At 51.5% G+C, this 25625-nt stretch overlaps 11 protein-coding genes across 11 annotated transcripts; 5 read left to right on the top strand and 6 right to left on the bottom strand.

Moving 5' to 3' along the window:
• Window positions 1–1599: 1599 nt before the first annotated feature.
• bgt2 (GPI-anchored beta-1,3-endoglucanase EglC) lies at window positions 1600–3527 on the top strand (the record flags this gene model as incomplete). The annotated part of the gene is made up of 2 exons (XM_073775179.1): window positions 1600–2199; window positions 2250–3527. Exons 1-2 carry the CDS (start codon window positions 2002–2004, stop codon window positions 3525–3527), a joined length of 1476 nt encoding a protein of 491 aa, XP_073630093.1. The 5' UTR covers window positions 1600–2001.
• A 735-nt stretch (window positions 3528–4262) lies between these two features.
• BDV14DRAFT_32147 (polysaccharide lyase family 26 protein) lies at window positions 4263–7474 on the top strand. The gene has a single exon (XM_073776543.1). The coding sequence runs from the start codon at window positions 4408–4410 to the stop codon at window positions 7240–7242; it is 2835 nt and encodes a 944-aa protein (XP_073630092.1). The 5' UTR covers window positions 4263–4407; the 3' UTR covers window positions 7243–7474.
• A 21-nt stretch (window positions 7475–7495) lies between these two features.
• Window positions 7496–10174, bottom strand: BDV14DRAFT_207627 (cytochrome P450; the record flags this gene model as incomplete). Its single annotated transcript, XM_073775178.1, has 5 exons — window positions 7496–8139; window positions 8190–8810; window positions 8864–8923; window positions 8973–9201; window positions 10166–10174. 5 exons carry the CDS (start codon window positions 10172–10174, stop codon window positions 7496–7498), a joined length of 1563 nt encoding a protein of 520 aa, XP_073630091.1.
• Window positions 10175–10770: 596 nt separating this feature from the next.
• Window positions 10771–11552, bottom strand: BDV14DRAFT_32135 (uncharacterized protein). Its single transcript, XM_073776542.1, has one exon. It carries the CDS (start codon window positions 11293–11295, stop codon window positions 10819–10821), a length of 477 nt encoding a protein of 158 aa, XP_073630090.1. The 5' UTR covers window positions 11296–11552; the 3' UTR covers window positions 10771–10818.
• On the bottom strand, window positions 11553–12873 carry BDV14DRAFT_32134 (uncharacterized protein). Its single transcript, XM_073776541.1, has one exon. It carries the CDS (start codon window positions 12750–12752, stop codon window positions 11811–11813), a length of 942 nt encoding a protein of 313 aa, XP_073630089.1. The 5' UTR covers window positions 12753–12873; the 3' UTR covers window positions 11553–11810.
• On the bottom strand, window positions 12874–15372 carry BDV14DRAFT_32133 (hybrid sensor histidine kinase/response regulator). Its single transcript, XM_073776540.1, has one exon. The coding sequence runs from the start codon at window positions 15062–15064 to the stop codon at window positions 12995–12997; it is 2070 nt and encodes a 689-aa protein (XP_073630088.1). The 5' UTR covers window positions 15065–15372; the 3' UTR covers window positions 12874–12994.
• Window positions 15373–15386: 14 nt separating this feature from the next.
• BDV14DRAFT_170093 (uncharacterized protein) lies at window positions 15387–16326 on the bottom strand. Its single transcript, XM_073768147.1, has one exon. The coding sequence runs from the start codon at window positions 15869–15871 to the stop codon at window positions 15419–15421; it is 453 nt and encodes a 150-aa protein (XP_073630087.1). The 5' UTR covers window positions 15872–16326; the 3' UTR covers window positions 15387–15418.
• A 2303-nt stretch (window positions 16327–18629) lies between these two features.
• Window positions 18630–19216, top strand: BDV14DRAFT_198220 (uncharacterized protein; the record flags this gene model as incomplete). Its single annotated transcript, XM_073772870.1, has 3 exons — window positions 18630–18667; window positions 18723–18976; window positions 19125–19216. The coding sequence occupies 3 exons, from the start codon at window positions 18630–18632 to the stop codon at window positions 19214–19216; spliced, it is 384 nt and encodes a 127-aa protein (XP_073630086.1).
• Window positions 19217–20146: 930 nt separating this feature from the next.
• Window positions 20147–21228, top strand: BDV14DRAFT_198219 (uncharacterized protein; the record flags this gene model as incomplete). The annotated part of the gene is made up of 2 exons (XM_073772869.1): window positions 20147–20302; window positions 20392–21228. 2 exons carry the CDS (start codon window positions 20147–20149, stop codon window positions 21226–21228), a joined length of 993 nt encoding a protein of 330 aa, XP_073630085.1.
• A 1518-nt stretch (window positions 21229–22746) lies between these two features.
• BDV14DRAFT_188492 (Zn(II)2Cys6 transcription factor domain-containing protein) lies at window positions 22747–24266 on the top strand (the record flags this gene model as incomplete). The annotated part of the gene is made up of 2 exons (XM_073771076.1): window positions 22747–22781; window positions 22844–24266. The coding sequence occupies 2 exons, from the start codon at window positions 22747–22749 to the stop codon at window positions 24264–24266; spliced, it is 1458 nt and encodes a 485-aa protein (XP_073630084.1).
• A 20-nt stretch (window positions 24267–24286) lies between these two features.
• On the bottom strand, window positions 24287–25223 carry BDV14DRAFT_170087 (uncharacterized protein). Its single transcript, XM_073768146.1, has one exon. The coding sequence runs from the start codon at window positions 25090–25092 to the stop codon at window positions 24532–24534; it is 561 nt and encodes a 186-aa protein (XP_073630083.1). The 5' UTR covers window positions 25093–25223; the 3' UTR covers window positions 24287–24531.
• Between the last annotated feature and the right edge of the window lie 402 nt (window positions 25224–25625).

Below are 25625 nucleotides of genomic sequence, written 5' to 3'. Positions count from 1 at the left end.
ATTCTGTCCTTAGCGTATCCTGCCGGTCCGTCTTTCTTCCTCGTCGCACCTCCGCCTGCGGCGTAGTGTGACCATTGGCTGTCGATGGCCGCTTGCCTCTGACAGCTCTGAGCAATAAATCGATTTCCGAAGAAAACTAAGCGTGAGGAATCTAGCTACCATGTGTGGGCGCGGGAGATATATCCGTGGCCGCGCTAAGGAGTCACGTGCCAGGGCTAGGGCCTATCCCGTGACCTGGGCCGTGACATTCGCCCCTTCGATCAGGGGACGTCAACAGTTAGTAGGCAGGACAGGGCCCCGTACCACCAATTTTCGTGTACCGTATTCATGTGACTTTTATTTACCATACAAAACGCGTCCACATTGTCGCATAAAAAGTGTATAATCCATATACAGGCTAGCGCAGCTTGGCATTAGGGTTCGGAAACAACACGGATGCTATTAGCAGCGAAACTGATTTCGAAAAATTCTGTAACTGTCGAGGTTTGTCCTCTGCAGCATTTATCGTCTGTCTGTCTCGAGGTCTTCAGCGTAACCGTTGTAGATAGCCCTAGAATGAGCTATAATCTCTATCTAACTTGGGAGTCATATTCCTACTACCTGAGACCTGCCTGATATACATGCAATATGTTTTAGAGAAAGAAATCTCAGAACGCGGTCATGGACTTCTTCATTGGTTGGTTTTTCGATGGTGAAAATTGCTGAGGGTGCTACTCAATTGTCAAAATATATATCTTCCGTCGTCAAGATCACGGTCATTCATGACAGCAGGGCAATACTCAACTCAAGTCTCAAAACTCAACCCAAGTATTGAATGCAAAATCCAAGGCATGGGATTTAGTGCATTTACAAATTGCACTTGGTCTAGCAATGTCTTTGTTGTCCTGATATCGTTGGATCAGATCTGACCCTGGACAGTGATGCATAAGTCACATGATCAGACTTGCACAAAGAGCTAATGCCAAGCGTTACGTAAGAGCGAGGACTGTGCCGGCGCCCGTCGCACCTTCCCCATCCGGACGGGAGCGAGTTGGCTGCATCTGGATTCTGGAGGCAAGAACGATGGGTCCACGAATCCAGGGCAGTGGAAGGTGCGACTCAGCCAACACCTCACATTACCACGTCAGAGCCTGGAGTACCCTGAATGTTAGTCCTACTTACTATTCATGCCACACTTCACTATCCTGTACTGTTGACACTTGACAGTAGACTTCCAGACTAGTCTTCCTCAGGCTGAGTCTGGACCAGTGCCTGGACTAGCCTTGGGCCGAGAGCAGTGGCCTCCACCGCCTCACGGAAATTGAATAGGAGAGTCATGTGACTGGTCATGACCAGATCGGGAATGGATCAGGAGGTGACATCAGCCAAGAGCGCCTTACAGCGGGAAAAAGGGGAAGTGGCGAATCCACAGTGTGGCTGAATTTAGAAGCAGGTAAGACAGCAATAATATCGTGATTATTAGGGGGAAATGAGTTGGCTGAGTTGGCGTCGCTGGTGAGTTGTGGCTGCTGCCCAATGCAGGCTGATCTGTTCCTGCGTCTCTGCATTGGCAGCGGTGTATAGGTTGCCACGGGATTGTAACAGTAAGCTGTAGTAATTGGATCACAACGGTACAGCGGGAGGCTGCTGCATCCGTCGTCAACCAAACTCTTTGTTGTTAGCCACTGGAGAAGCGAAGGAAATGTACCACGGTTGGCAGATCTGGCTAAGCACGCACTAGGAAGGGCCGTGGGCAGCCTTGGAAATCGTTGATCTATCTTTAGGGCCTCGCCAGTCGGGACAACGCGGCCTCTCCACTACAGTCTAGACCTTGTTCTACATCCTGGTCACTACTGGCTGCCCACAATCTGCTCACCTTTGGTTCTCTCCATCTTCTCTCTCTCTCTTTATCCTTCAAAAGCATCTGTCTCTCCTTCTCTTTCTTTTGCTCCTCATTCTCCCACTAACACATTCTTTAACCTATACTCTCTTTTAATACTGCCCACCACTACAGTCGCTACAATGTTCTCCAAGTCTCAGATCCTCGCTCTCGCTCTCTCTATCGCCTCTGCTGAGGCTGCCTCCAAGGGCTTCAACTATGGCGCTGCTAAGCCTGATGGCAGCGTCAAGGTCCAGGCTGACTTCCAGGCCGAGTTCCAGACGGCCAAGAACCTCGAGGGCACTTCTGGCTTCAACAGTGCCCGTCTCTACACCATGATCGTATGATCTCACCTCTATAGATGTACGAATGCAATACTGATAATAAACAGCAAGGCACAGGCAGCACCCCCATCTCCGCCATCCCCGCCGCCATCGCCGAGGACACCACCCTCCTCCTCGGTCTCTGGGCCTCTGGAGGCAACATGGACAACGAAATCGCCGCCCTCAAGGCCGCCATCGAGCAGTACGGCGAGGAGTTCGCCAAGCTCGTCGTCGGTATCTCCGTCGGCAGCGAGGACCTCTACCGCAACTCTGAGATCGGTGTCCAGGCCAACGCCGGCATCGGTGTCGAGCCCGAGGAGCTCGTCAGCTACGTCAAGCGCGTCCGCGAGACCATCGCCGGCACTGCCCTGAGCGGCGCCTCCATCGGCCACGTCGACACCTGGAACTCCTGGACCAACGGCTCCAACGCGGCTGTCATCGAGGCCGTTGACTGGCTCGGTTTCGACGGATACCCTTTCTTCCAGAACACCATGGACAACTCCATCGAGGACGCCAAGGCTCTCTTCGACGAGTCCGTCCAGAAGACCAAGTCTGCTGCCCAGGGTAAGGAGGTCTGGATCACCGAGGCCGGTTGGCCCGTCTCTGGCGACTCGCAGAACCTTGCTGTCGCTTCTATCGAGAACGCTAAGACCTTCTGGGATGAGGTCGGTTGCCCCCTCTTCGACAACGTCAACACCTGGTGGTACATCCTCCAGGACGCCTCGGGCGCTTCCACCCCCAACCCCAGCTTCGGTATCGTCGGCAACGAGCTCACCACCAAGCCCCTCTTCGACCTGACTTGCTCGGCCAAGAACAAGACCGAGGAGTCCACCGGCTCTAACAAGGGTACCTCCTCTGACTCTGCCTCTGGCTCTTCTTCCTCCGGTTCTGCTTCCGGCTCCTCCTCCTCTGGCTCCTCTTCCTCTTCCGGCTCTGGCGCTGCTGCCTCTGGCTCCGGTGCCTCTTCGACCCTCTCCGCCATCGTTAGCCCCTCCGCCAGCTCCGGCTCCGGCCTCGGCAACGGCGGCTCCCTCGGCTCCTCCGGCTCCTTCGGCAGCGGCCACTACGCCGGCTCAGCCAGCAGTATGATCATTTCCTCCTCTGCCATTCCCTCCGCTACCCCCTCCGCTGGTGCTTCCGGCTCTGGATCTAGCTCCGGCTCTGGTGTCGGTGCTACCGGCTCTGGCGCTGGTGCTTCCTCTGGCTCTGGCTCGACCGGTACCTCCGGCGACGCCTCCACCAGCACCACAGCCGACTCTCCTGACTTCACTGGCGCTGGATCCCGTCTGTCGGGCTCTATCTTCGGAGCTGCGGTCCTCGTCGCTGCTCTTGCTGTTGCTCTGTAAATTATAGATTAACGCGGCGCTAGGTGCTACAGGGTAATGTAATGGATTGCGTGCAATGGAAGGAATAGAAGGAATTTAATGGGAAAATAGCGCGAGTGTATTTTAGACCAGTGATATTTCACATCTGACTTTCGTTTCCTGCCTCACAAAACTTTTTTTCTATTGTATCGTATTCTATTGTTGGCATTGTGGTCAGTCGACCAACTCTCATGAAGACGGGTAGATCCCCCTCCTATCTTACCTAGTCTTGTCCCTGTGGCTGTGCCCTAGCCTAGTTCCCTTAATTCCCCTTCCCCGCCGGAAATTTCCCCGATTCACTCCACCAATAATGACACCACTGATCACTCCTCTTGCTCAATACTCGGCTTAATTGCTGCATATGTGGTTAATCTCGCGACAATACACACCGACGAATAGCCGACTGCGCACCTGCATTGGTGCGTTCTTGGTACTGCACTTGGAATTGGAGATGCAGTTGCAGGGGAGGGGAGTATGATGTGCTTCGGAGATTGTTGCGCGAGGGGGTGTAGCTTGGCTGGTAGGTGCAGAGCTAATGCGCAGGTGCGGGGGAGGAGCAGGGTTTGTGTCATTTCTGAAGACTTTGACGGGGTGATGGACGAGGTAGGTCGGGGTTCGGAAGATTGATGTGATTAGGGTCAATTTTATTTGATTGATTTCTTGGTTTTGGGGGGGATTGCGAGGGATGACATGATTGGTTGACTTGATTAACTTGATGTGATCGGATGGCCGTTGAATGACTTAAATGTCGGTCCTCCCAGGCACTGAGTAGACTTGACTTGGGCTCAGTTACTCAGTGGTCTACAGACCCTATTACTGTCTTTTCTCCAACCATTCTTGGTCACTTGGTGACATTCTCAGGATGGTACACCTGCCATCTCTTAAGCTCCTCGGAGCTCTTTCGCTCCTTCCAACTGCCCTGTCTTTACCTGGTACTTCTTCTACCTCATCTACCAATTCCTCAGCTACTTCTGTTCCAGTCTCCTGGCTGGGAAGCACACCCTCCTACACAAGCGGGACGACATTCGGTCTCCCCTGGCCCAAGGGAAAGTACACCTTCAATGATACATCCTTCTCTATCGCGGGTGTCCCGCTTCAGTCCTGGGTAAATGGGTACTGGGCGGATGGGAGTATCAAATGGTCAGGCCATGCCGTCCCTTCACTCGGCGAAGAGGACATCCAAGATGGATTTACCGTTGATATTGCCACCGGATCGGGCGTGGGAGGGAAGACCAGGAGGGCAACGAGGGCAAGCACGAACAGTACAGGTTCTGGAAGCCTAACAGTCTCCCGAAGCGGCGGAAAGGTCGAAGTCAACACGGGGAAAATCACCGTTCTATTCCCCAGAAGTGGGAGTAGCCTCGTTGAATCCATCACCACGGCCTCTGGCCAGATCGTCGGCCAGAATGGGAAATTGGTGCTGCATAGCCAGGACTCTGTTGCGGAGGATGTTGCGTCGCGGCCAAACAGCTCAGTGACGTACTCGAATTTCGAAAGCAAGATTGGCAATGTCACTGTTTCGAAACAGGGGGATGTTCGTGCGTTGGTTACAGTTACGGGGACGCATGCTCCTATCGGGGAAACGGAGCACGAAGCCTGGTTGCAGTTTGTTGTGCGGTTTTATCTCTATGCGGACTCGGATGCGATTCGGATCGTGCATAGTTTTGTGTTTGATGGTGATGCGTCGAGTAATTTTGTTTCTGGGCTGGGGATACGGTTCGATGTTCCGCTTGAGGGGGAGGAGCTGTATAATAGGCATGTGAGAGTCCCCGGCGAAGAAGGTGGATTCCTGCATGAGGCTGTCAAGGGGATTACGGGACTTCGCAGAGATCCAGGCGAGGAAGTTCGCACTGCGCAGGTTGCTGGGCAGGTTTTGCCTGCTGAGGATACATGGGATACGCGCGTTACTACACGTCTGCACTGGATTCCGAACTGGAATGATTATAAACTTTCTCAACTCTCTCCTGATGGATTCACCATTGCGAAGAGAACAAAGGCTGGACAAGGGTGGATCCATATCCCCGGTGGAACGAGATCTCACGGCCTGACATACCTCGGCGGCGCAACGAAGGGTGGACTTGCCCTTGGCCTGCGCGACTTCTGGAAGAGATTCCCTACCGGCGTTGAGATCTCAAATGCAGCAGGCGATACAGGCTCTCTAACCCTCTGGCTCTACAGCCCCGATGCCGCGCCACTGGACCTCCGCCCCTTCCATAACGGCCTGGGCGAGGACACATACGAAGAGCAACTCGACGCGCTGGAAATTACATACGAAGACTACGAGCCAGGCTTCAACACTCCCTACGGCATCGCCCGGACTTCCGAACTCTATCTGTACGCCTTCGACTCAACACCTGAGTCTTCTTACCTCGCAACCCTAAGCAACAACACCAACAACCCGCCCGTCCTCCTTCCCTCCGCCAGTTACATCCACGAAACAAAAGCCTTAGGATCCTACTGGAACCTCCCCTCAACCTCATCCACAGGCTCGAAATCCGAAACACTAGAATCGAACCTCGATTTCCTAATACAGTTCTACATCGACCAAGTCGCCGATAGAAAATGGTACGGCTTCCTCGACTACGGCGATTACATGCATACGTATGACGAAGATAGACATATCTGGCGGTACGACGTTGGCGGGTACGCGTGGGATAACTCGGAATTATCACCTGATTTATTCCTCTGGCAACAATTCCTCCGCACGGGGAGCGAAAACGTCTACCGTCTTGCAGAAGCACTTACGCGCCACACAGGCGAAGTAGACGTCTACCACATCGGCGACTGGAAGGGTCTCGGGACAAGACACGGCGTCCAGCACTACGCCGACTCAGCGAAACAAGTCCGCATCACGCAGCCGCAGTACAGGAAGTACTTCTTCTACCTATCTGGCGGGGACGAGCGCGTCGGTGAAATTCTCGAGGAAGCGCTCGACACAGATAAAACGTACGAAGTCCTCGATCCGAATCGCAAGGTCCGAACGGACGGATGGACGCCTACACCGGGTCAACCTGCCACCATTAGTCTCGGAACCGACTGGGCCGGCCTAGCAGCAGGCTGGCTGATTGAATGGGAACGCCGCGGAAGTCGGTGGATCGAAGCGCGGGATAAACTCACAAACACCGCCAAAGGAATCGCGAATCTCACGAATGGTTTCGTCACGGGATCAGGGTTATACTCCGTTCAAGACGGGACACTGACGCCCCCGCCAGCCGACACAAACAATACAGGCCTGGTCTCAGTCTCGCACCTGAATTCGGTATTTGGGTTACCGGAGGTATTGGATGAACTATTCACGTACTGGGGCGAATCCGGTACCCCCGCGGGTTTCAAGGAGGCTTGGCTGGATTATACATACTACTACTCCGCTTCTTCAGCTGAACAAGAATCCCGCTACGGCGAATCATTCGGCAGTCTTAATCTCATCCAGGGCCATTCCCGACTTACGGCATACTACGCATCTCAAACGGATAATTCAACTGTTGGACTGCGGGCGTGGGACGAGTTCTATAATAATAACGACGGGATACTGGCTGATGAGAGCTGGGCGAGTGAGATTGTGGATGGGGATGATGTGCTTATACCGGTGCATGAGGCGGACTTTGTGAGTACGAATGCGTTTGCGCAGTATGGGTTGGCGGCCATTCAGAACTTGGCGCTTGTGGGGGGTGTTTTGGAGGACTCGCCGTATCCTTGAGTATGATAGGGGAGATGAGGGTGAAGGTGAGGTAGGGTACTTGTATATATCCGGTGGAAGGTGTATTATGTTATCCTGGAGGTGGAAGGCTTGTCTATAGTGTTCGATCGTTCATATTTGTTTTCATATGTGCCATTAATCATATACATGCGTATAGTCAATCTACCTCCCACGCTAGAAACAAACAATATCTATACACCAAACTCGAATTCGAATCGCCCAATAATAGTCCCCACAGTTGATTTCCCAGGAATTACACCCTAGGTCTAAACTTCAAAAGCGGACCCCTCTTCTGCCCAACAATATGATCATAAACCTGAAACTCCTTGGAATCCGTCCTCCCAAACCTCCCACTCTCATGTCCACCCCCAATCCCATCCGCCAGAACAAAATCATATTTCCAAATAGTCGTCACCAGCGCCAGCGCCGCCTCAAGAGAAGCAAGGTGCTGCCCCGAGCACGACCTCGAACCAAGCGAGAAGGGCGTGTACGGCTCTTGCTCACTTGAGTTGGTGGAAGGATTGATCATGGCCCCGGACTCGTCGAGCCACCGCTCTGGTGCGAAAACGTTGGGCTCGGCGTAGTATGTTTCGGAGTGATGGATGCTGTAGATCCCGGTGCCGACGGTTACACCTACAGGGATGTGGTGGCCGTCTATCATTGAGTCTTCTGGGCCGACGGCTCGATACAGGCAGCCTGAGACGGCGGGGGAGATGCGGAGGGCTTCTTTGATGCATGCGTGGATGTAGTGGCATTCTGCGAGCGTTGGGCCGGCGCGGATGTCTTCGAAGGAAGGGAACGTGGATCGTACGATGTGGGCGAGGGTGTTATATGCAGAGGAGTTCTGGGCTAGATACCAGAGAACGGCGCATATTGTTGTTGAGGTTGTGTCGGAGCCTATACACGATTAATTGGATGGTTGAGACTTATAAGCGGAATAATCGTACCAGCAATAAATGTGAGAGCAAGCTCGGACTTGATCTGTGGCTCTGTGATAGCTCCCTTGTCCATTGCATCCAAAAGTCGAGCCAGCATTGTCGAGTCTCCTTGGGATCCAGCCTCGCGCGCATCACTGATCATCTTCTTGACAAACCGCCAGTACCGTCTGCTCCCCTCAATCTCCGAGCCATAGAGCCACTTGTCGAGGGGACTGAGCGCCAAATACGGGGCATACATCAGGAAGCCAGAATGCTTGAACATTCCCTCGATGTCGCGGAGGATGTGGCGATGTTGACCATCTTCTAACAGGTTACAGCTCTGTCCGAGGACGAGATCCATGATCACATCAAATGTCAGATAGTTGGCCCAGTCCGAGAGTAGAATCGGGGCTCCCCATCCCTCGGTATCGACGCTGTCTTCGTTGTAAAGCGACCTGTTGAATATGTGGATATGGTCCTGCAGTCTCGGTTCAAAGGCTCGGATGGCAGAACTCGTCAAGGCAGGATAGACAATGCGTGAGCGTCTCGCGTGGTCTTTGCGATCGGACATGGTGAGCAAGGTTTTGGCGCCGATTTGCAGGATGTCGTTGTGTCCATCTTTGTAGGTATTTTTGTCTCGAAGATAGATATCTGCATGGCTTGATTAGTAGATGTTCTTCCTAGGAGTATCAAGGGTCAAGTACCTCGTAATGCATTTGACGTGTTGAATAGTATTATATTTGGTCCGTAGCGAACAATAGGTCCTGGACAGTCAGAATCCAAGCGTTGGCAGAAGAATGGGAATGAGGCTACCATATTTTTGATGACACCGTTCAATGTCTAAATGACCATCCCCTCTATACGCGCAAATCGCCGACCGCAGCTCTGTAAACCTCGATAGAAACGGACCGGGATATTTGGCCAGAGGGTGGAAGAAGTTTTGATAGACGGCGTAGGCGAGGACAGCAACGAGAAAGAGCGAAAACCATACTGTCGTCATTCGCAGGACTTTATATGGTAGACTTGTGATGTCAAGATTGTGCTGGAGATGCAGGGGAAACCCCGGCATGTGTGGTAGGGATTTGACGTCCATGGTTGTGAGATCTGTGTGTAATGTGGATTCCGCAAGATCTTGCAGGGACTATCACTATAAGTATCTCTGGAGTGCAGCAAGGGAAAGCTGTCGGAATGTGACCGCTGCTTAGACATCTTGACGTGATGTGTATCAGACTTTCCTTGCTGCGTGGCGCGCTGACGATGTATGAGATAGCGAACGGCGATCTTGGTGGGCTGTTTCTTGCAATTCACTGCTTGGGTAGAGCAAACAGGCCCCGCGAGGCTGGATCTGGGATTCTTGGAGGCTCAACTGCCCAATCGCAGCGTCGGCACTGGAGGAAATGGTCCATTTGAGATCTGCAAGCTGTGGGCCGGTGGATCGGGGTCGCTCGCGAGATCGGGCTGTCAGTGTCGAGGGATGAAAACAGGCTGCGTTTGCCCAAGACAATGGCTTTTGTGTTTTGATTCAATAGACCGAACAGTAGAAAGACACAGAAGGTGATGGCATAGGTAGGGACTTATTAACCCTAGTATCAATGTGTAGTTAGTGTACGAAAATACGCGATTCTTGCAGATATGCTGTCCGCCGATCGGGCTGAGGACCGGCGATGATGGGTTCGTTGGCCCTCGATCTCGCAGATGCAAGGCAATGATCTTCACATTCCCACATTTCTGGAAAGTGGACAGCTGGAAGCTGATAATCGCATTATGTTTGTTTGGCTTCTCGACGCCAGACACGTCATCGCGCACCATCGCAGCTGGCATTTGGCAATCGAGCATTCTCGCCCGTCTCAACCCACTTGCCTCAAGAAGAATATTTTACGAACAGTCTAATCCTTGTGCGGGCTATCGTTTGACTTCGAAGCACGTTGCAATTTGCATGACTCTGTTCTCACGGTTTATCCGCTGGTCTCTCAATGCGTTCGTCGGTAAAGGATAGAAGCAGTTACATCATGCATGACTCGACAAAATCTCACACACGGACCCTGGTGTAGCGGACGCTGGCAGACAAATAATCGCAGCCAAGTTGGTTATTGGAGTAGCAGATAGATATATCGTGTGATAAACATGAGCCATGTTGTCATGCCAAGTTGACTGAACAGCAATGCTGATAGTGATCGGCACCTCGCAAGCGGTACTCAGCTGCACGGGATATATACCTATATTACCGACGTGAAGAGAGGAAAATACCCGTCAAACCCATGGCGCATTAACGACATCTGCATCTGCACGTCGCGGAATTTCCCCGCTGGCCACTCTCCACGTGGGTCCAGGAACCCAAATGAGTTGATTGACACTTTTAAATATTTTCCGGACGCGCAAAGTCGAGGTAGCCGTGTTGAAAGATTGAAGTCGGGACACCCCATCGTCGACAACAGAGAATCGAGAGCACAGTTTGATAACCACTTATTACAAGACATACGAGAAATGGACTGTACGTGAAATGGCAGGTGCGCGCCCGGTCTGGTATCAATTTCTAAAACGGCAGGAACGACCCAGGGCAAGGAAGTCACCTGACAATAACCGAGACAAGAACTATAAGAGGACTTGGTACAAGCTGAAGAGTAGGTAAGTGTGGTATTATATGGTAGTAAACAGATCTCTATAAACACATGTAGAATGTAAAAGTCGATATCCGAAAAATATTGCTCCATCTAGACTGAGAGATTGCGGCGCATCCGAAAAACAGCATATAAAACCATACCCCCCATTTGACGCGAGAAACCCTTTCACCGTGGGAACTAAGCCTGCGATATCCGATTGAGGATGGAGCCGCATCATCATCTCCGATCGTGGTAGTGTGTGGAACGTGAAACTCGTTGCAGTGACCGCGTACTATACGCGGGGTATCATACCGAAAGCCGTGTCTCACAATGACTTGGGGTGACAGAGAGGAGGATAGTCGAGATATCTGATGCGGAGACGGTGATGAAACCGGCTTCCTGCTCACTAGCCTTTCGAATAACATCTCGAGGGAAAGAAAGGGAAAAGCTGAAGAGGGAACTCTTGTCGGATAATGCTGCGTAATCAACGAGGGAATAGTCGTGTTAAATGTCGAAATTTCCTCGAGCCAATTCATCGCGACCGTACTAATACAAGGAGAATTGAAAGCCGAGAATCCCAGATAAATCCAGGAACTGCACTGAGTCGAGAGCACCGATCCTCCCCCAAAGCCGCCCCAACTCAAAGAAAGAACCCTCTGAAACCAACACAAAGCCAACTAGGATCACACTCCCATCACAAACGCGGCGCTTAATTCCGGACGCCGGCTCAACGTGCCGAGAAAAGGAATCGATATCGACCAATGACATCCAAGGGGCGAAAAATAGAGTTCCAGCCTAGCAAGCGCCAGCAGGGATCAGAAAAGGAACAAAGAAGGTTCATCAAAGCCACCTTAGCGCGATCCGGCCGGTCGGAAATTTAGGGCTTGGCGTTGGTCGGAGGTGTTGGTGGTCAAAGAGACAGGGGTAATTGATTACTGATTAAGGTGACTGAGAAGGGTCATGGGGAATTGAGTATCGAAGAGTTGATGGACATGATGTTCCGGTATCGTAGTATCGTACAGTAGATTTCGAAAGTAATAGTGCTCGTAGATCAAGGAGTCGTCTGACTGGTGCTGGCCTGCAAAATCTCCTGCGCCCGCTTGCATTTCTTGAAGTGCTTTAGGAATTCCCCTCTCGAGTAGAGCCTATCATGAAGCATAAACAGCTCCTCCGTAGACATGACATCTTCATCCTCAATAGCGGCGCGACACCCCGCACACGCAACCCCATGCTCAGCGATACCAGTCGCCTTCTCAACAAACGGCATCGCAGTAGTCGCCATGTACGAGACCAGCGGCGCCTCTTTGTACATGTGGATGTCCCCAGCTGGTTGCTTCTTCAGCGCGTCGGACGTCTGCTGAAGCGACAAGAGCTGGACGCTCCGCTTGCGTAGTGCTTCACTGCGCGAGTACATCCCCGGAAGTGACTTGAGGACCGGAACAAGCTTGGAGACTTGTCTGAAAGATTGCTTGAAGAAGCGTTTGAGATCTGGCGAGGTGATGATGCGGAATTCGAGGGCTGATTCGGCGCAGGAGAAGCAGCACCGGGTTAGACTTGGGAGAAAGACGAATCCGCCAAAAGACCCGCATATCGAACAGCTCTTCAAGTAGAGTATTCTTTGTAGATCTGAGAATGTGAAATAGGGCGCGATCTTGGTGCGCAGGACGACGCAAAGTGTGTCGAGGGCGTGCTCTACTACCACTCGATAAGACGGGATGGTGGCAACGATGTGAGCTGCGCGTTTGTTGACATGGCGGATGTTGAGAAGAGATAAAATATCCAGGTGTTGAAAGATCTCCCATAAAATTTCCAGTGGTAGTGTTGAGAGATCCCCAAGGCTGGCTGTGACTATAGGGGACGGGCGTAGTAGGGAGTTGCGGACAGTCTCGTCGGCGGGATTGACTCTGGCAACCGCAAGATCAAAGTCCCGCCGATGATACGAGGCTATTCGCAGGATATTGTCCTGCTCTGTATTCAGTGTTTTCGAGTCCATCAAGGAGAGTGTGATGAGGATAAAAAGTGTCCAGGGGCTGAGATGAAAGGTAACAAAGGCCGTGCACGTGATAAATCACATCTGCGACCCGAGTCACTGTGTCGGAGCATGGGTTCTTCCCCTGTCCTTGGGTGCCCGGTCTGCACAGTCTTAGTCAGCATCATAAGTATTTAGCCTAGCTCGGAGGTGCATCCGCCCCTCCTAATACCAGACTCCTTCCCATTTCCCACACACTGGGCCGGTCAGGTGACCTGCTTATCGTGCTTATCGTGCTCCTGTGCCGCATCCACGGGATTGTAGCCTGAGGCACCAGATGACCCCGTGGAAGAGCCTGAGGCAATCATGCGGTTGATCTTGACGCACAGCTCTTGCATCTTGTACGGTTTGTGCACGATTCCGTCCATTCCGGCGTTTAGCATATCTGCCTGCTGGTCTTGTCGAACATTGGCAGTCACCCCGAGGATCGGTATCCTTGATCCATCTTTCTCCAACGCGCGAATCTCCCTTGTCGCAGTATTGCCGTCCATCACTGGCATCTCCTGGTCCATCAGAATACAGTCGAAATTACCATCTCCCCACATATACAACGCTTCTTGACCATTATTCGCAGTCGTAACTTCAAATCCAGACATCTGCAGCTTGCGAGAAACAACCCGCTGGTTAATAACGTTGTCTTCCACGAACAGGACACGGGGGCCTTTGACAAGCTTCGACATGTTAGCAATCGTCTGTGGTGTCTGCGGTGGTGAGAACTCGTCTCGGTTGGTGTCTCGGTTCTGTACCTCCTCAGGGGATGGGCCATTGCCCTGCTCAACCTCTTCCGCCAAGTTTTGCGAATGAATCTTTCGTCCATCACTGGTTGTGCTGGGGGCCACCTCATTAACTCGCCTGACCGGAGGGTTGAGGGAGAATTCAGCCATGGAGGTATCCCGTTTGACGTCGGGGATCTTGGCGTCGAGCTCCTGCATCTGGTAGCATAGTTCGTCAACTGGCGACTCGCGGTCGGAATCTTTGCCCTTGCCGGTTCCTTCGTGGGCCCGTCGGACTGTGAAGAAGAAGCCAAAGGTGCTTCCCTCGCCTTCTTTTGAACTGACCCCAATCTCACCCCCGTGCATATGGCACAGCCTTCGACTGATGTTCAACCCAAGCCCGTATCCACCATATATTCTGTCCGTCCGCGGCGTCGCCTGCTTGAACCGCTCAAACAGCAGCTTCTGGTGTTGATCACTAATTCCGATGCCCGTATCTTTGACCGCAACCATAATATAAGCCGTGTCGCTATCTCCCCACTCAGGACCGTTTGTGGAATCCAATTTCAGCGCAGCCTCATTGGGTTCGAAAAACACGACATTCGGCGGATAGCTCGGTGGTCGATTTGACGACGCGCCCATCGATACCCTGATCCACCGCTTATTCTCGGCCTGCGCCGTAAACTTGATGGCGTTCGAGACGAGATTGATAAGCACCTGGCCCATCTTATCTAGGTCCGCAAGAACCCAATCCAATCGACAATCCGCATAGGACTGATCAAGCTGGTAATGAAATTCGATTCGTTGTTTGCGTAGTTCAGGCTTGAACATCGTTAAGAGTGTGGCGAGATGCGAACGGGGTTGAACTTGTTGGGGGGCTAACTCGAGCATCGACGCATCAAGTTTACTGTAGATCAGCACATCATCGATAATCTTCTTCTGATGCGCAACACAAAGATTTATCGTCTCAGCGGCCTCCGCAATCCTCGCCATCTGCTCCTTCGCATCCTCCGGCGCATCATCCGCAACAACATCCATTATATCCTCCGCGCAGTGCAGAATCGCAGATAGCGGATTCCGCACCTCATGGCTAATCATATCAATGAACCGCTCCTGCTGCTGTTTCCGTTCCTGCGCATCATCCGCAATTTTCCTTTGCAATAATTCCGCCTTCTTCTCCGGCGTAATATCAGAGATCATACATATCGACCCGCCCTCCCTTAACTCAAACTGATTCAGATCTTTCTCGTCGAGCGGCGTAAGACTCAGCGCGCGCCAAAGATCAACTTGTCCTGCCGTGCGATACTCGCGCCTTGTCTCTGTTTGTGTTCGAAGTGCGTAACGGTATGCGTCCGCGACATTTGCGTAATCCTCGTCGTATATCGAGCGCGAGAGACAGTGGAGGCCTTGCGAGACGTAGGGTGTTATAGTTAGTGTCTTTGTGAGGTCTGCGAAGCGCCGGTTTGAGAATACGATTTCGTCGCGCGAGTTCACGATTGCGATGCCGACCGGTAGTGTGTCGGCCAGCTGCTGGGCGCAGTAGTTGCCATGGTGGGCAGACATTATTTGGGCGCGATAATGTCTGTAGGGAGGGAGGATGGTAGGGGGAGAGGTAGAGATTGGGTCTAACAGATTAGACGAACATACCTTCGCGGTGGCGTCGCGGGGAGAGATCGGTGGCGGCGATAAAATCTACGGCAGTTACATTTACCAGATCCTCTGACTAACACGTTTACCTCACGCCCGCCCGGTCCAGACTTTGGTTTGTGTTTTCTGGTACAGGTTGCCTATGACGTAACCTGGTTGGGCTGCGTTGCATTGCCAGTGATGTCATCGTCCACTTACCACCTTACAGTTATTCTACATAGCCCTAATACAACAATATGGAAGAAGGAAGATGTTCTATTGAGTTCTATATCAGGCCAAGTACATAGACAGCATCGACGTATCGGCAACACACATCCGCACAAGCCGGCTCTCCGCATCCAGCGGCTTCACCACGGAGCTCACTTGCTTAGCATACAGCTTCGATGTCCCTTTCAACACAACCCCCTTCTTTTCTAATCTCGCAAGCACAGCAACAACATACAGCTGACTAGTCGATGGCTCAATCTTGGCAGCAGCCTTGTTCAACACCTTCTCGTCCACAGCAGCAACAGTGCAGATCATCCTCTCGGACTCGAAATCCAGTGACTCGAAGATTTGGTTGTCCAGTCGGACGTGGTTGAACGTAGGGACCGTATGGCATCCGGTGGATTTGTCTCTGGTGGTGTATACCGTGCAGTGGGAGCAGTTGGCGTCCTTGAGCACGAGAGCCCATTCGCCGCTCGCGGTGGATCCGATGTAGAAGTCGGATTCGGTGGAAGGCATTTTGTATGAGAGAGAAGAAGAATTCAAGTGGTCTGACAATGTCGAAGATGAGGCTTGTTTGATACTAGACTGGTTGCTGTTGTGATCGTGTCGAGTTCGTGTCGAGGAGGATTATTTCTCTGGATCTGGACCGGACAGCAGCGATATTTTATCTCAACCCGTCTTTGCTCTCGTGTAGTTTCAACGCTGAATGCTGTTGTTTCTATCTATTGTACCTGCCTCGGAGAAAGCAGCGTTGTATGATTCAGGCTTGCAGAGGATTTTTCGAGGACTGAATGTCGCTGTGTCTCGCGTTTGTTTTGCGGTTCCAAAACGTGGGAATAAGGTGGGAACGTGGAAAAGGGGGGGTTCTTTGTTTGATCGAGAAGCTGGTCATTATGTAAGACGGAACGCGACGGGACTCTATAGCTGCTGTCTTTAAGCGTAGGGTTGCTCGAGGTGGACAAAGAGAGGTGTAAACAAGGGTTTGGATGGTCAAAGCTCTTGCAGGTCTAGACGGGGTCCAAGAAGAGTAGAATTACCTTGTTGTAAGAGAACGGAGATTTGTGTAAAGGCTACAGAGAATACAATGGCAGGGAGTATAGAGATAGAGGAGGGATGGTGGAATGTTGTGGATAGCGACGAAATGGCAGGAACGACCCAGGGTAGGGTTTCCATGCCTCAGCACCAGAGCTCGACAACGTCCACCTTCTTCCCACCGCGACATCAATTGTTACCTACACCTAGGTATATTGAAATATATTATTATCCGTCTGATCAATCCGTGGAATCATGCAACAAGCACAGCAGGAGCTTGAAGCCCTCGCCGACCTATCCGTGGAGGACGCGGGCGAAACCGCCTTCACCGCAGCAGAAAACGCTACTGATCGTGCGCAGACTCTTTTGCGCAAGCCACACCTTGTGATACCAGGATTCACGAAACTTCCAATGCTAGTTTTAAGAGTGCTCGCTATGGCGCATGCAGCCGCTGGGAGTCTAGCGCAAGCTGCGGGCTTCGCTAATGATATGCAACAGCTCATCAACGAAATGGCAGACGGCGAAATTGACATTCGATTTAAGCAGCGTGACTGGTCAATACATTGTCAGAAATGTGCATTTTCTTCAGTCTTCAGACGGCCTGACGATGACGGTTTATATCCGAACTTTCGGCACATGGCGACACTGCTCGCCCAATCTCGCAATATCGAAAGGCGCATTATCGCCTTTGCTACTATGGGAGCAATAGAAGGCTTCACTGGTCATCAGGACCGCAGCGAATGGTGGCTTGAGGATGCGCGACAATTGATCGACGCCGATAAAAGTTGGTTGAATCTAGTCTCAGAAATACGGCTAAAATCACTTGTCGAGGCAAGCTCCATGGGCAGAGCGATGGGTGTGTCTGATAACGATTCCGAAGAATCTGTTACCGCCCTCAGTCTACTCGACAAGCTAATAGTTTCTGACAAACAAAGTGCGCTGGATACTGAAATTTGTCGAGCTGTGGCATTGTTCTGCCATAGCTACCGATTTTTGCTGCACTACAAGCAATCAAATCACACTCTAGGGGACCCAGACTTTGCTGAACAGTCGTCCGCCTCGGCGATGCAGTATCTTGAGCATGCAGGCTTATTTCCAAATTCTCGGACATACAAACAGTGTCTCTGGGGATTGAGTCGAACTCAGCACTACAACAGCGAAACAAAGGAGGGCGAACAGGCTGTGGCAATTTTAGATTTGGCGTCTCACGGCTATCAAGAGGCCGAAGCCGCACCGGATGACTATGGTAATCTTTACCCTTTTGCTAACGACATCCTGAGAACAATCGACGCCACAACCTATCCCATGGCACGATTTACGGATTCCGGCCTCTTTTTTGATGCCATCCAATGCTGCTGGAGAAGCATAACCAGGAGTGAATTTGCTTCCCCTGATCTCTGTCACCGTTTTGAGCACCTAGCCTGGGCCCTCATTCAATGGTACAAGACAGCCAGTATAAACAAATCGATCGTTCGATCCGACTTGAGAAAGGAAATACAGGATATACCACTACATGTTGGTCATCACCTTGAGGATCATCCAGAACAGTGTAGGGTACCGGCACGGGAAGAATATCTGATGCGTTCTCTACAAATGGTGCATGGCCGCTTTCGGGGACCTGACTGGGAAAGAGAGCTCGCTGCCGTCCGCGGACGTCTTGCGCCGTCTCCCCTTCTAAATGGCGTACGGCAGCTTCGTCAGCTTTCAGATTCCATGGACTCAACGCTATGGCAGACAGTGGATATCGTGAATGGAAGGAAGCTAGTGGTTCTAATCGACTGGGTTATACATGGTTCCACTATTTTTCATCTTCTTCAGAGCACCTCAGACAACCTACTGCCAGGAGCTACGGATTAGGGTAGATCAGGTTGCAGCATGGGCGTTTGAAGTAGGAGGGTTGATTTAGTGTAGCTTAGAATAGGTCTATGATGTAGATAACTTAAATAGTATAATCACAGTTTGTGCTCTACCTCTGATACTATTGATTCCAGTCACAGTGTAATCTTAGACACCGATTGATCCACAAAGCACGAAGGTCAGCATCCTACACCTCAGAATATGGAACAGTCTACATATCGCACCCTTCAACCTCCCAAGTCTCTCTGGGGCGCTTCAAGCGACGCCTCCCGCTCCCCAAAGACGGCGGGGCGAAAACAAAATGGCTCACCCTAGTGCTGGAAATGCAAGCAAAGATTTCCTATCTACCATTTCTTATTCTTCTCACCCTTGAATGCCAGCGAGCATGGCGTGGAAACCGGACGTCGGCATTGCCAGAGCACAGTGCGTGCATTTCGCAGCATGTAACCTCTCAAACTGTCCACTATCACCACGATAGGAAATGGTACCGCGAACTGCAGAAACAGCACTTTGCAGAGACGCTTGCCCCAGTGATATGGTATATGGACCGGCTCCGCGTGCTGCAGATCAAGGGTTCAAATTTCGACAATCGCTTCACGCGCGCTGCAAATATTGATTGGTATGGCGAACGCTTCTTTGAACGGGAGGACCGGCAACAAGCCAAAAGCGCCAAGTTCCATGACATGTTTTTGAGGACTGCCTCCTCACCGATTTTGGCGAATCTGCGAGTTTGTGAGTTTATTGGAGCAATGGCAAGGGCTGAGCTGGGGCTGAGCGGGTATATATGGTTTCTTCTTTTTTTCTTTCGCCGTACCACCTCTAGCACCAATGTGCTTACCTCTTTTTTCCACTAAACCTGACCTGTATATTTACTGAATAGGTGAATTGTCTTTCAACGGCAAGAGCAGCAACAAGTGTTGGGAGATCTCCAAGCGCGACTCGATCTTCCTGCACCGCACCTCGAACGACTGATGATAACCAGTGGCACAATGAAACAGTTTTGCTGCTTTGACGAGAGCCTGCGTTGCAGCACGGCTCTAAGAGACCTGACCTTGAGAGCATGCGACATTAGCCCGGAAACCCTACGCAAGGTGCTCGCTATCCCCGGGGCCCTGCAGCGGTTTGCGTCGACTGTCTAGTCGATGGCGCCAATGACCGCTGTCCGGTTCACCTGATATCTAAAGACGCCCGCAGGCGCCTTTCTCCCTTGGATACGACGTGTATGCCTTTGGCATTGTACTGACGGAGCTTGCCATTGGGAAGCCTATCCGAGTTATAATCAACCACGAGTCTTGCTTCGATCTTGGTGGGGTTGAACAAATGTCAAAACGAGCTGTGTCATGAAATTTGCCGCAGGATGGGGCAAGATTATGCGAACATGGTGTCGCAGTGCCTCTCTCGTAACTTCATTCAATCAGTCTCAGATGATATTCCAACCCCATTTAAAAGGAACATCGTCGATATACTGCAAAAGCAGACTGAGGAGAAGGCCTGAAATTGGTGCTGCTTTTCTAGCAGAGCACGCTCATTGGAATACCTGTTTGTTTGTTTGTTTTTTTTGTTTTTGATTGTTATGTTTACTCACAATATGATTCTCATGTTGCACTTCTCGTTCGAAGTTCTAGTCTTCTTTATGCTAGTTACTGTAAGATATCAACTGTAGCAACGATCCTCTATACCCACTTACCACACCAAGGACAAACATGTGGAGACAGACCCGCGCTGCTTGGTAATCTAACTGATTGGCTTACAGCTTATACTTGGCCCTTTTGTAGTAAGGAGTAGTGATCGCCGTCAGTGAGCGGGGTACGAGCCGGTGGGTTGGATGGGGAGTATAAAGACAGCCGAGGTCTCTTGCCTACCCTGTATTTCTCGATTATCACGACCACAATTACAATAATCATGGCAGCAACACACCCTAAACATGCGGGCTTCGATATAATCCCGACGACATTCAAGCATGTCGGCGAGCATGATATCCGGGTTGATGTTCTTGTCCCGCAGAAGGCGGCTCCCGGGAAACGCCCTGTTATAGTCCGGTTTCATGGCGGGGGGTTGGTACGTTACCTTTTGCATCTACATCTACATCTCGGACCTAGATACTACTGTTACGACAAACATACTGACTACTCTACTCCATACTGTAGTTAATGGGCGACTCCCTCTACGCAGACTTCTGGCCCCACTGGCTCTCGGACCTCGCACTCCAACACAACGCAATCGTCATCTCCCCCAACTACCGCTTCATGCCACAAGCAACAGGCCTTGAGATTTGGAGCGACGTAGAGGATTTCTGGACCTGGTTGCGCTCTGGTGCCGTGGAGTCTCTCCTGGAATCACACAGCACGCCCACCGAGCCAGATCTCGATCGGGTCCTGCTAGCCGGTGAATCCGCGGGCGGGTTGCTCAGTGTAAACGCTGGCCTCGCATACCCTGACGACGTCCGCGCTATAACGGCCCTCTATCCAGCCCTTAACCCCGCCGATAAAGATTTCGCGGAGCCACGGACGGAAGTGTTCCCGTTTAATACGCGCACGCCGGAGAGTACGATTCGCAAAGTCCTGTCTTCTGCGCCCTCCGGGCCTATCTCGTCCGCTGTTGAACCGCAGTATCTGCCCCTTATGCTGGCGGCGATTGAGCACGGAAAGATCGGGCCGTGGTACGTGCGGGGTTCGGTTGGGGAGGAGGCAAAGGAGCGGCTCGATGACTTATTCCCCGGGCGACGATTGGAAACGCCTGGTGTGAAGATTCCGAAGGGTGGTATCATGATTATTCAGGGGGCGCAGGATAGTGTTGTGCCGCCGGGTCATTCGGAGCCGTTTGTGAAGAGGGCGAAGGAGGTGTTCCGAGGGCAGGAGGGCGGTGATAAGATCAGTTTGGTGTTGAGGGATGGTGAGCATGGGTTTGATGGGGATTTGAGGTACCATGAGGAGGAATGGTTGAGGGAGGCGTTGAAGACGGCGGTTGAGGCGTGGTTGGAGTGAGATGGAATAGATTAGAGAGTATGATGTGGTAAAAGATGAGTTTCTGCCTCAGGTATCAACAGATAGAGCCGGGGAAGCGGCGGAAGGATTCGGGATTAAACTTTATGAGCACAATCAACGATATACTTTGTACTCGAGCATATATGCTATCTGCCCTCAGTCCTTGATCTGACGCTGCCATAACCTACCCATCCGGATCCTGGCTAAAGCACTTAATTGATGTATATGCCCCAGGCCTCTACTAGATAATAGTCTCCTTGTGCCTCTCTGAAGAGCGCGATATATACCGCCTCGCTTCTGGGATAGGGCTTCCTGTAGTAGAATTCACACTCTATACTCGAACGAATTTTGAAGGTCTGAATAAGGTGTCAAAAAAGAGACAAAGGAGACAAGGTACGGCCGTTCCCGCTTCATTGTCAGGGTATCTTTATACCCACCTGATCCGTACTACCTCCTACAAGAAACCTCACTGACAACCCTCGAGACCCTCGACGCATGCTTTTGATATCAAGGACCGCAGGCACATTGTTTAACATAGTATGCTGGAAGCATGTAACTGAAGGCTTCCGAGCAACCCAATCTTATCAGAGACACCGACTGCCGAGGTACAGGACCCTTTGTCATCGGTGTGCCCCATAAAGTCCCGGGGATTGCGCGTAAGGTTATAACTATTAAGAACAAGGCTGAATATGACGCTGGCTTTACTGGGCATTGCATAATGTACGCCTCCAGTGTCTCATCGCAGACGGCCAGTGGTTTGGAAGCCTTGTTCAAAGGATCGGCCATTCGTGGGGGAGGGGTACGAAAGAGGGTTGCCCGACTCAAAGAAAGCAGCCCCCTTTGAGGATACTAAAATTGAACAGGGTGTTTTGCATTATCTGGACGGCTGCAACTGCCCATTCATCCTCGTGCGCAGCGGTTGCGAGTTCGGCGATCAAGGGGATCCACCTAGAGCAGGTCTAAAGTCATCCAGTCGACAGCGCGCTAGGGCATGAAGTACCCATTGGAAAGACGGAGTCGCAACACTAACTTCATGTTGAATGGGATGGTTCTGTGAGAATTTCAAAGTATAGATAAGTTGGAGCATTCTCAAGGTGTCAAGAAACGCTGGCCATGCAGACATTCTGGCGCCGACAATCAATCCCACGAAATAACAAGAAAGTCAGCCAGGCAGTATCATTCGAAATCAACAGCTCAAAACGCTATGATCGTAACTTACAGAAACCAATGCCAGGACTAAGCACGCTGAGCCTCAGGAGATCAGCCCTAAACCCCAGATGGTTTGTTGGAGACTGGAGAACGGAGGATTTTCCCAAACAGGAAATGCTCCGAGGGCTCAAATAATTATAGTCAAAAGGCCCCCAAATGGCTTACGGGGATTTCCGCTGCTCGATTTCGCTGCCGCCTGGGCATCTGAACATATCATCTGCTGATCCACGGACCAGAGACACTGTACCTGACTCGGGGTACCCGACGAGTATACGAGCAATGACCCCCGCGAAGACTACCAGGAAGAGCATGCCCAAGGTGCGGACGGGCTGTTTGACTTGCAAGTATGTTTCTGGTGTCCGTGCGTTTCTACTTTTATTGACCAAGGACTATACTGATTTTCCAGACAACGCCGAGTAAAATGCGATGAAGGAAGGCCAAGTTGTTGGAACTGCTCACGTACTGGTCGGCGCTGCGAAGGATATCCCACCTCCCAATCACCAACTGGTAACAACGGCCAACTGCAAACAAGGCAGGCGCGACCGATCCGAGTATACAATCTGCCGTTCAAAGTCCCTGGTTCCCAGGCCGATCGCCAACTGCTGCACTTCTACTGCTGTGAAACCGCCGGTGGTCTCACCAGCTACTCGGACCCGACGCTGTGGTCGAGACTAATTCTGCAACGGTCGCATCACCAGCCCGTTATTCGAAGTTCATTGGTTACTGTCGCAGCCTTGTATCGCGACTATGTACAGAATGGCAATGTCGTCGCCAAATCTGCTCGAGACGCAGCTATGCAGCGCATCGCCCGGTGTCACCGCCAGCTTCGCTTGCATCTTCGCTCCCCTGAGGCATCTCCAGATACGGCGCTGATCTGCACTATTTTCTTTTTCGCGTTCGAGACCATGATTGGCGATTGTGTCTCTGCGACGAGACATCTCGATAATGGGTTAACCCTGTTAAAGCAGTGTCAGGCTGCGCAGAGCGAAGACGACGAGCTCTTTCCTCACCTTGCTAACATTTTCTCACGGCTCGATATCCACGCCAGCACGTTCGATGACGAGCGGATACCCATTATGACACTAATAAAAGAAGAAGAGATGCTCGGTTCTGTCCACGCTGTCCCGATCACCCTATCATCTCTTGACGAAGCCGAGAACGTTCTTACGAAAATACAGAACTGGTTGATGCACCACATAATAGAACACGTTCGATATAAGCATAAGCCATTAGACGAGTTTCCGCAAGATCTGCTTCGGCAGCGCTTTGTACTATACCAGCAATTCGAGCGCTTCTTCTTCGCCTTTGATATTCTCCTTGGCTCACTGCCTGGAGATCTCTCGCACCGTGCTCTCCTTCTCCGCGTCCAGGCGCGGATGTACTATGCGATTTTAGCTGAAAACATTCCCGGATCCCCCTTTGGACCATCAGCGCCGAATGACGGACTACGCGATACACTCGCAGACCTCCAGACTTTTCTCTCGCTTGACGTCTCCGACGCCACCACCCAAAAGTTCACCCTCTCATCTCAGCTCGTCGCAATCCTCTACTTTCTTTGCCTAAAAACTCCAGACCCTGAAAGTAAGAAGATGGCCTTTGAGCTCCTACAAAATCCCCGCCTTCCAGCAAAAGACGGTCTCTGGGAGGCTAGGAAGGCCCGATACATAATCCAGACGCTCATGGACCAAACAGTGTCTCACAATGCAATGGGATCCTTGGAGGAGATTGGTAGCGATGTCTTTAGTCCCGAGGATGGTGGTCTCGAGCATGTCTTTCGTGATTCAAGTACTAAACACAATGGGGCTGACCCGCCCAATACGTCGTTTTGACTATATGGCAGTGTTGTTGACCCTGCGAGGGCGCAGATACCCAAAGACGTCAAATTCTATTTTCAGTGCCATCTTGATGCGCCAATTTATGATCCTACTTGAACGAGAGAGGACTCAGAAAGCGAGGTTATTAGTGCTAGCAATACTATGTACCAACCGGTGCGACCAACACATCAAGAGCCGACCAATAAACAAATACAAACAAAGATCCCAAGCCTCCTCCATTAACGAGTCGCCGATTGAGCCTACCGAACCAATGACTAAATCAACAGTTATATGTCATCCGCAAACCTGCTGCAGCACTCTGCACAAAACCAACGCTCGTCTTGGCCGCATATCCCTTCGAGATACTCAACCGATAAACCATGTTCGGCGCACAAGCAAAGCTATTGATAACTCTGTTTGTCGTCCCCGATGAGCTAGACTCGAACTTCACACTTCCGACAAGACTAATCGGCGCGGGGCAATAGTCCCAACTTATATCAATACCGCGAGGACTCCGACTAAGCGGGCCAGCGACGGAGAATACCTCGACGGGCGCAAGACCAGTAGTCTGGATGGGATAACTGGCGGGGAAGGAGTATGAGAGCGTGCAACCCCAGACTCCTGATGGTACTTTGAACTCGGCGAACATGTCTTGCTTCTTGCCTCCGTTGGCCTCTTGGCTTATTTTGAAGCCAGGGAGGTATGAGGCGACAGGTTGGGCGGCGTCCACGCGCGCGATAGAGGGTGTTATCGTTGTGCAGGCTGATGGGGCTGGGACGGCAGCGACCAGAGCTGCGAGGGCTGTGAGGAGGAGCAGCGTTGTACTCTTGAGGAAATGCATCTTCGTGTTCTTCGTGGATGGGATTTGTATAGAGATGGTGGTAGAAATAGACGTCGATAGACGGAGCGGTCTTGAATAAAGATGGAGATGGAGATAGAAGAGAACAAACTGATCCTTGTGATGATCTTGACAATAAACAACAAAATGCCCGGATTCCATCTCTCTCTTATACTACTCCATGTCTTCCCAAAGGGCCCCTCGGTTTTCCTTCCCCCGCCTCGCCATCTCCTTCCTCCCTATGGTACCTACTCCCGCGCCCCTTCCAACCCCTAGAAACCACCATCCAACCAACCAACCAACCAATCAACCAACCCATCCCAAAAAAGGCACGAGACAACTTTCAAGTTACCGAGAAATGAGACATCCCACCCGTCACGATCTCATCCCCCTTAGGAAGAAATATCCCCATCGCACCTTTTATCCCGTTTCCACTGCATGGCGTCAAGAGGAACGATCAACCGGGTGATCAGGTCGCATGCCATGTTTTACATCTCACCCTAGCAATCGGCTTGATTTTCCGGTCCTGCGTTTGT

The sequence above is a fragment of the Aspergillus stella-maris genome (genome assembly GCF_047715825.1).
Source record: "Aspergillus stella-maris strain CBS 113639 unplaced genomic scaffold BDV14scaffold_15, whole genome shotgun sequence".
Classification (NCBI taxonomy): Eukaryota; Fungi; Ascomycota; class Eurotiomycetes; order Eurotiales; family Aspergillaceae; genus Aspergillus; species Aspergillus stella-maris.
Note: the sequence above shows the minus strand (reverse complement) of the source record. Positions and strands in the feature narration are given on the sequence as shown.

What these genes read in the sequence shown, in the direction of transcription:
- BDV14DRAFT_32147 (XM_073776543.1), top strand. Translation starts at nt 4,408, where the DNA reads ATGGTACACCTGCCATCTCTTAAGCTCCTCGGAGCTCTTTCGCTCCTT.
- BDV14DRAFT_32135 (XM_073776542.1), bottom strand. Translation starts at nt 11,295, where the DNA reads ATGAATTGGCTCGAGGAAATTTCGACATTTAACACGACTATTCCCTCG.
- BDV14DRAFT_32134 (XM_073776541.1), bottom strand. Translation starts at nt 12,752, where the DNA reads ATGGACTCGAAAACACTGAATACAGAGCAGGACAATATCCTGCGAATA.
- BDV14DRAFT_32133 (XM_073776540.1), bottom strand. Translation starts at nt 15,064, where the DNA reads ATGTCTGCCCACCATGGCAACTACTGCGCCCAGCAGCTGGCCGACACA.
- BDV14DRAFT_170093 (XM_073768147.1), bottom strand. Translation starts at nt 15,871, where the DNA reads ATGCCTTCCACCGAATCCGACTTCTACATCGGATCCACCGCGAGCGGC.
- BDV14DRAFT_170087 (XM_073768146.1), bottom strand. Translation starts at nt 25,092, where the DNA reads ATGCATTTCCTCAAGAGTACAACGCTGCTCCTCCTCACAGCCCTCGCA.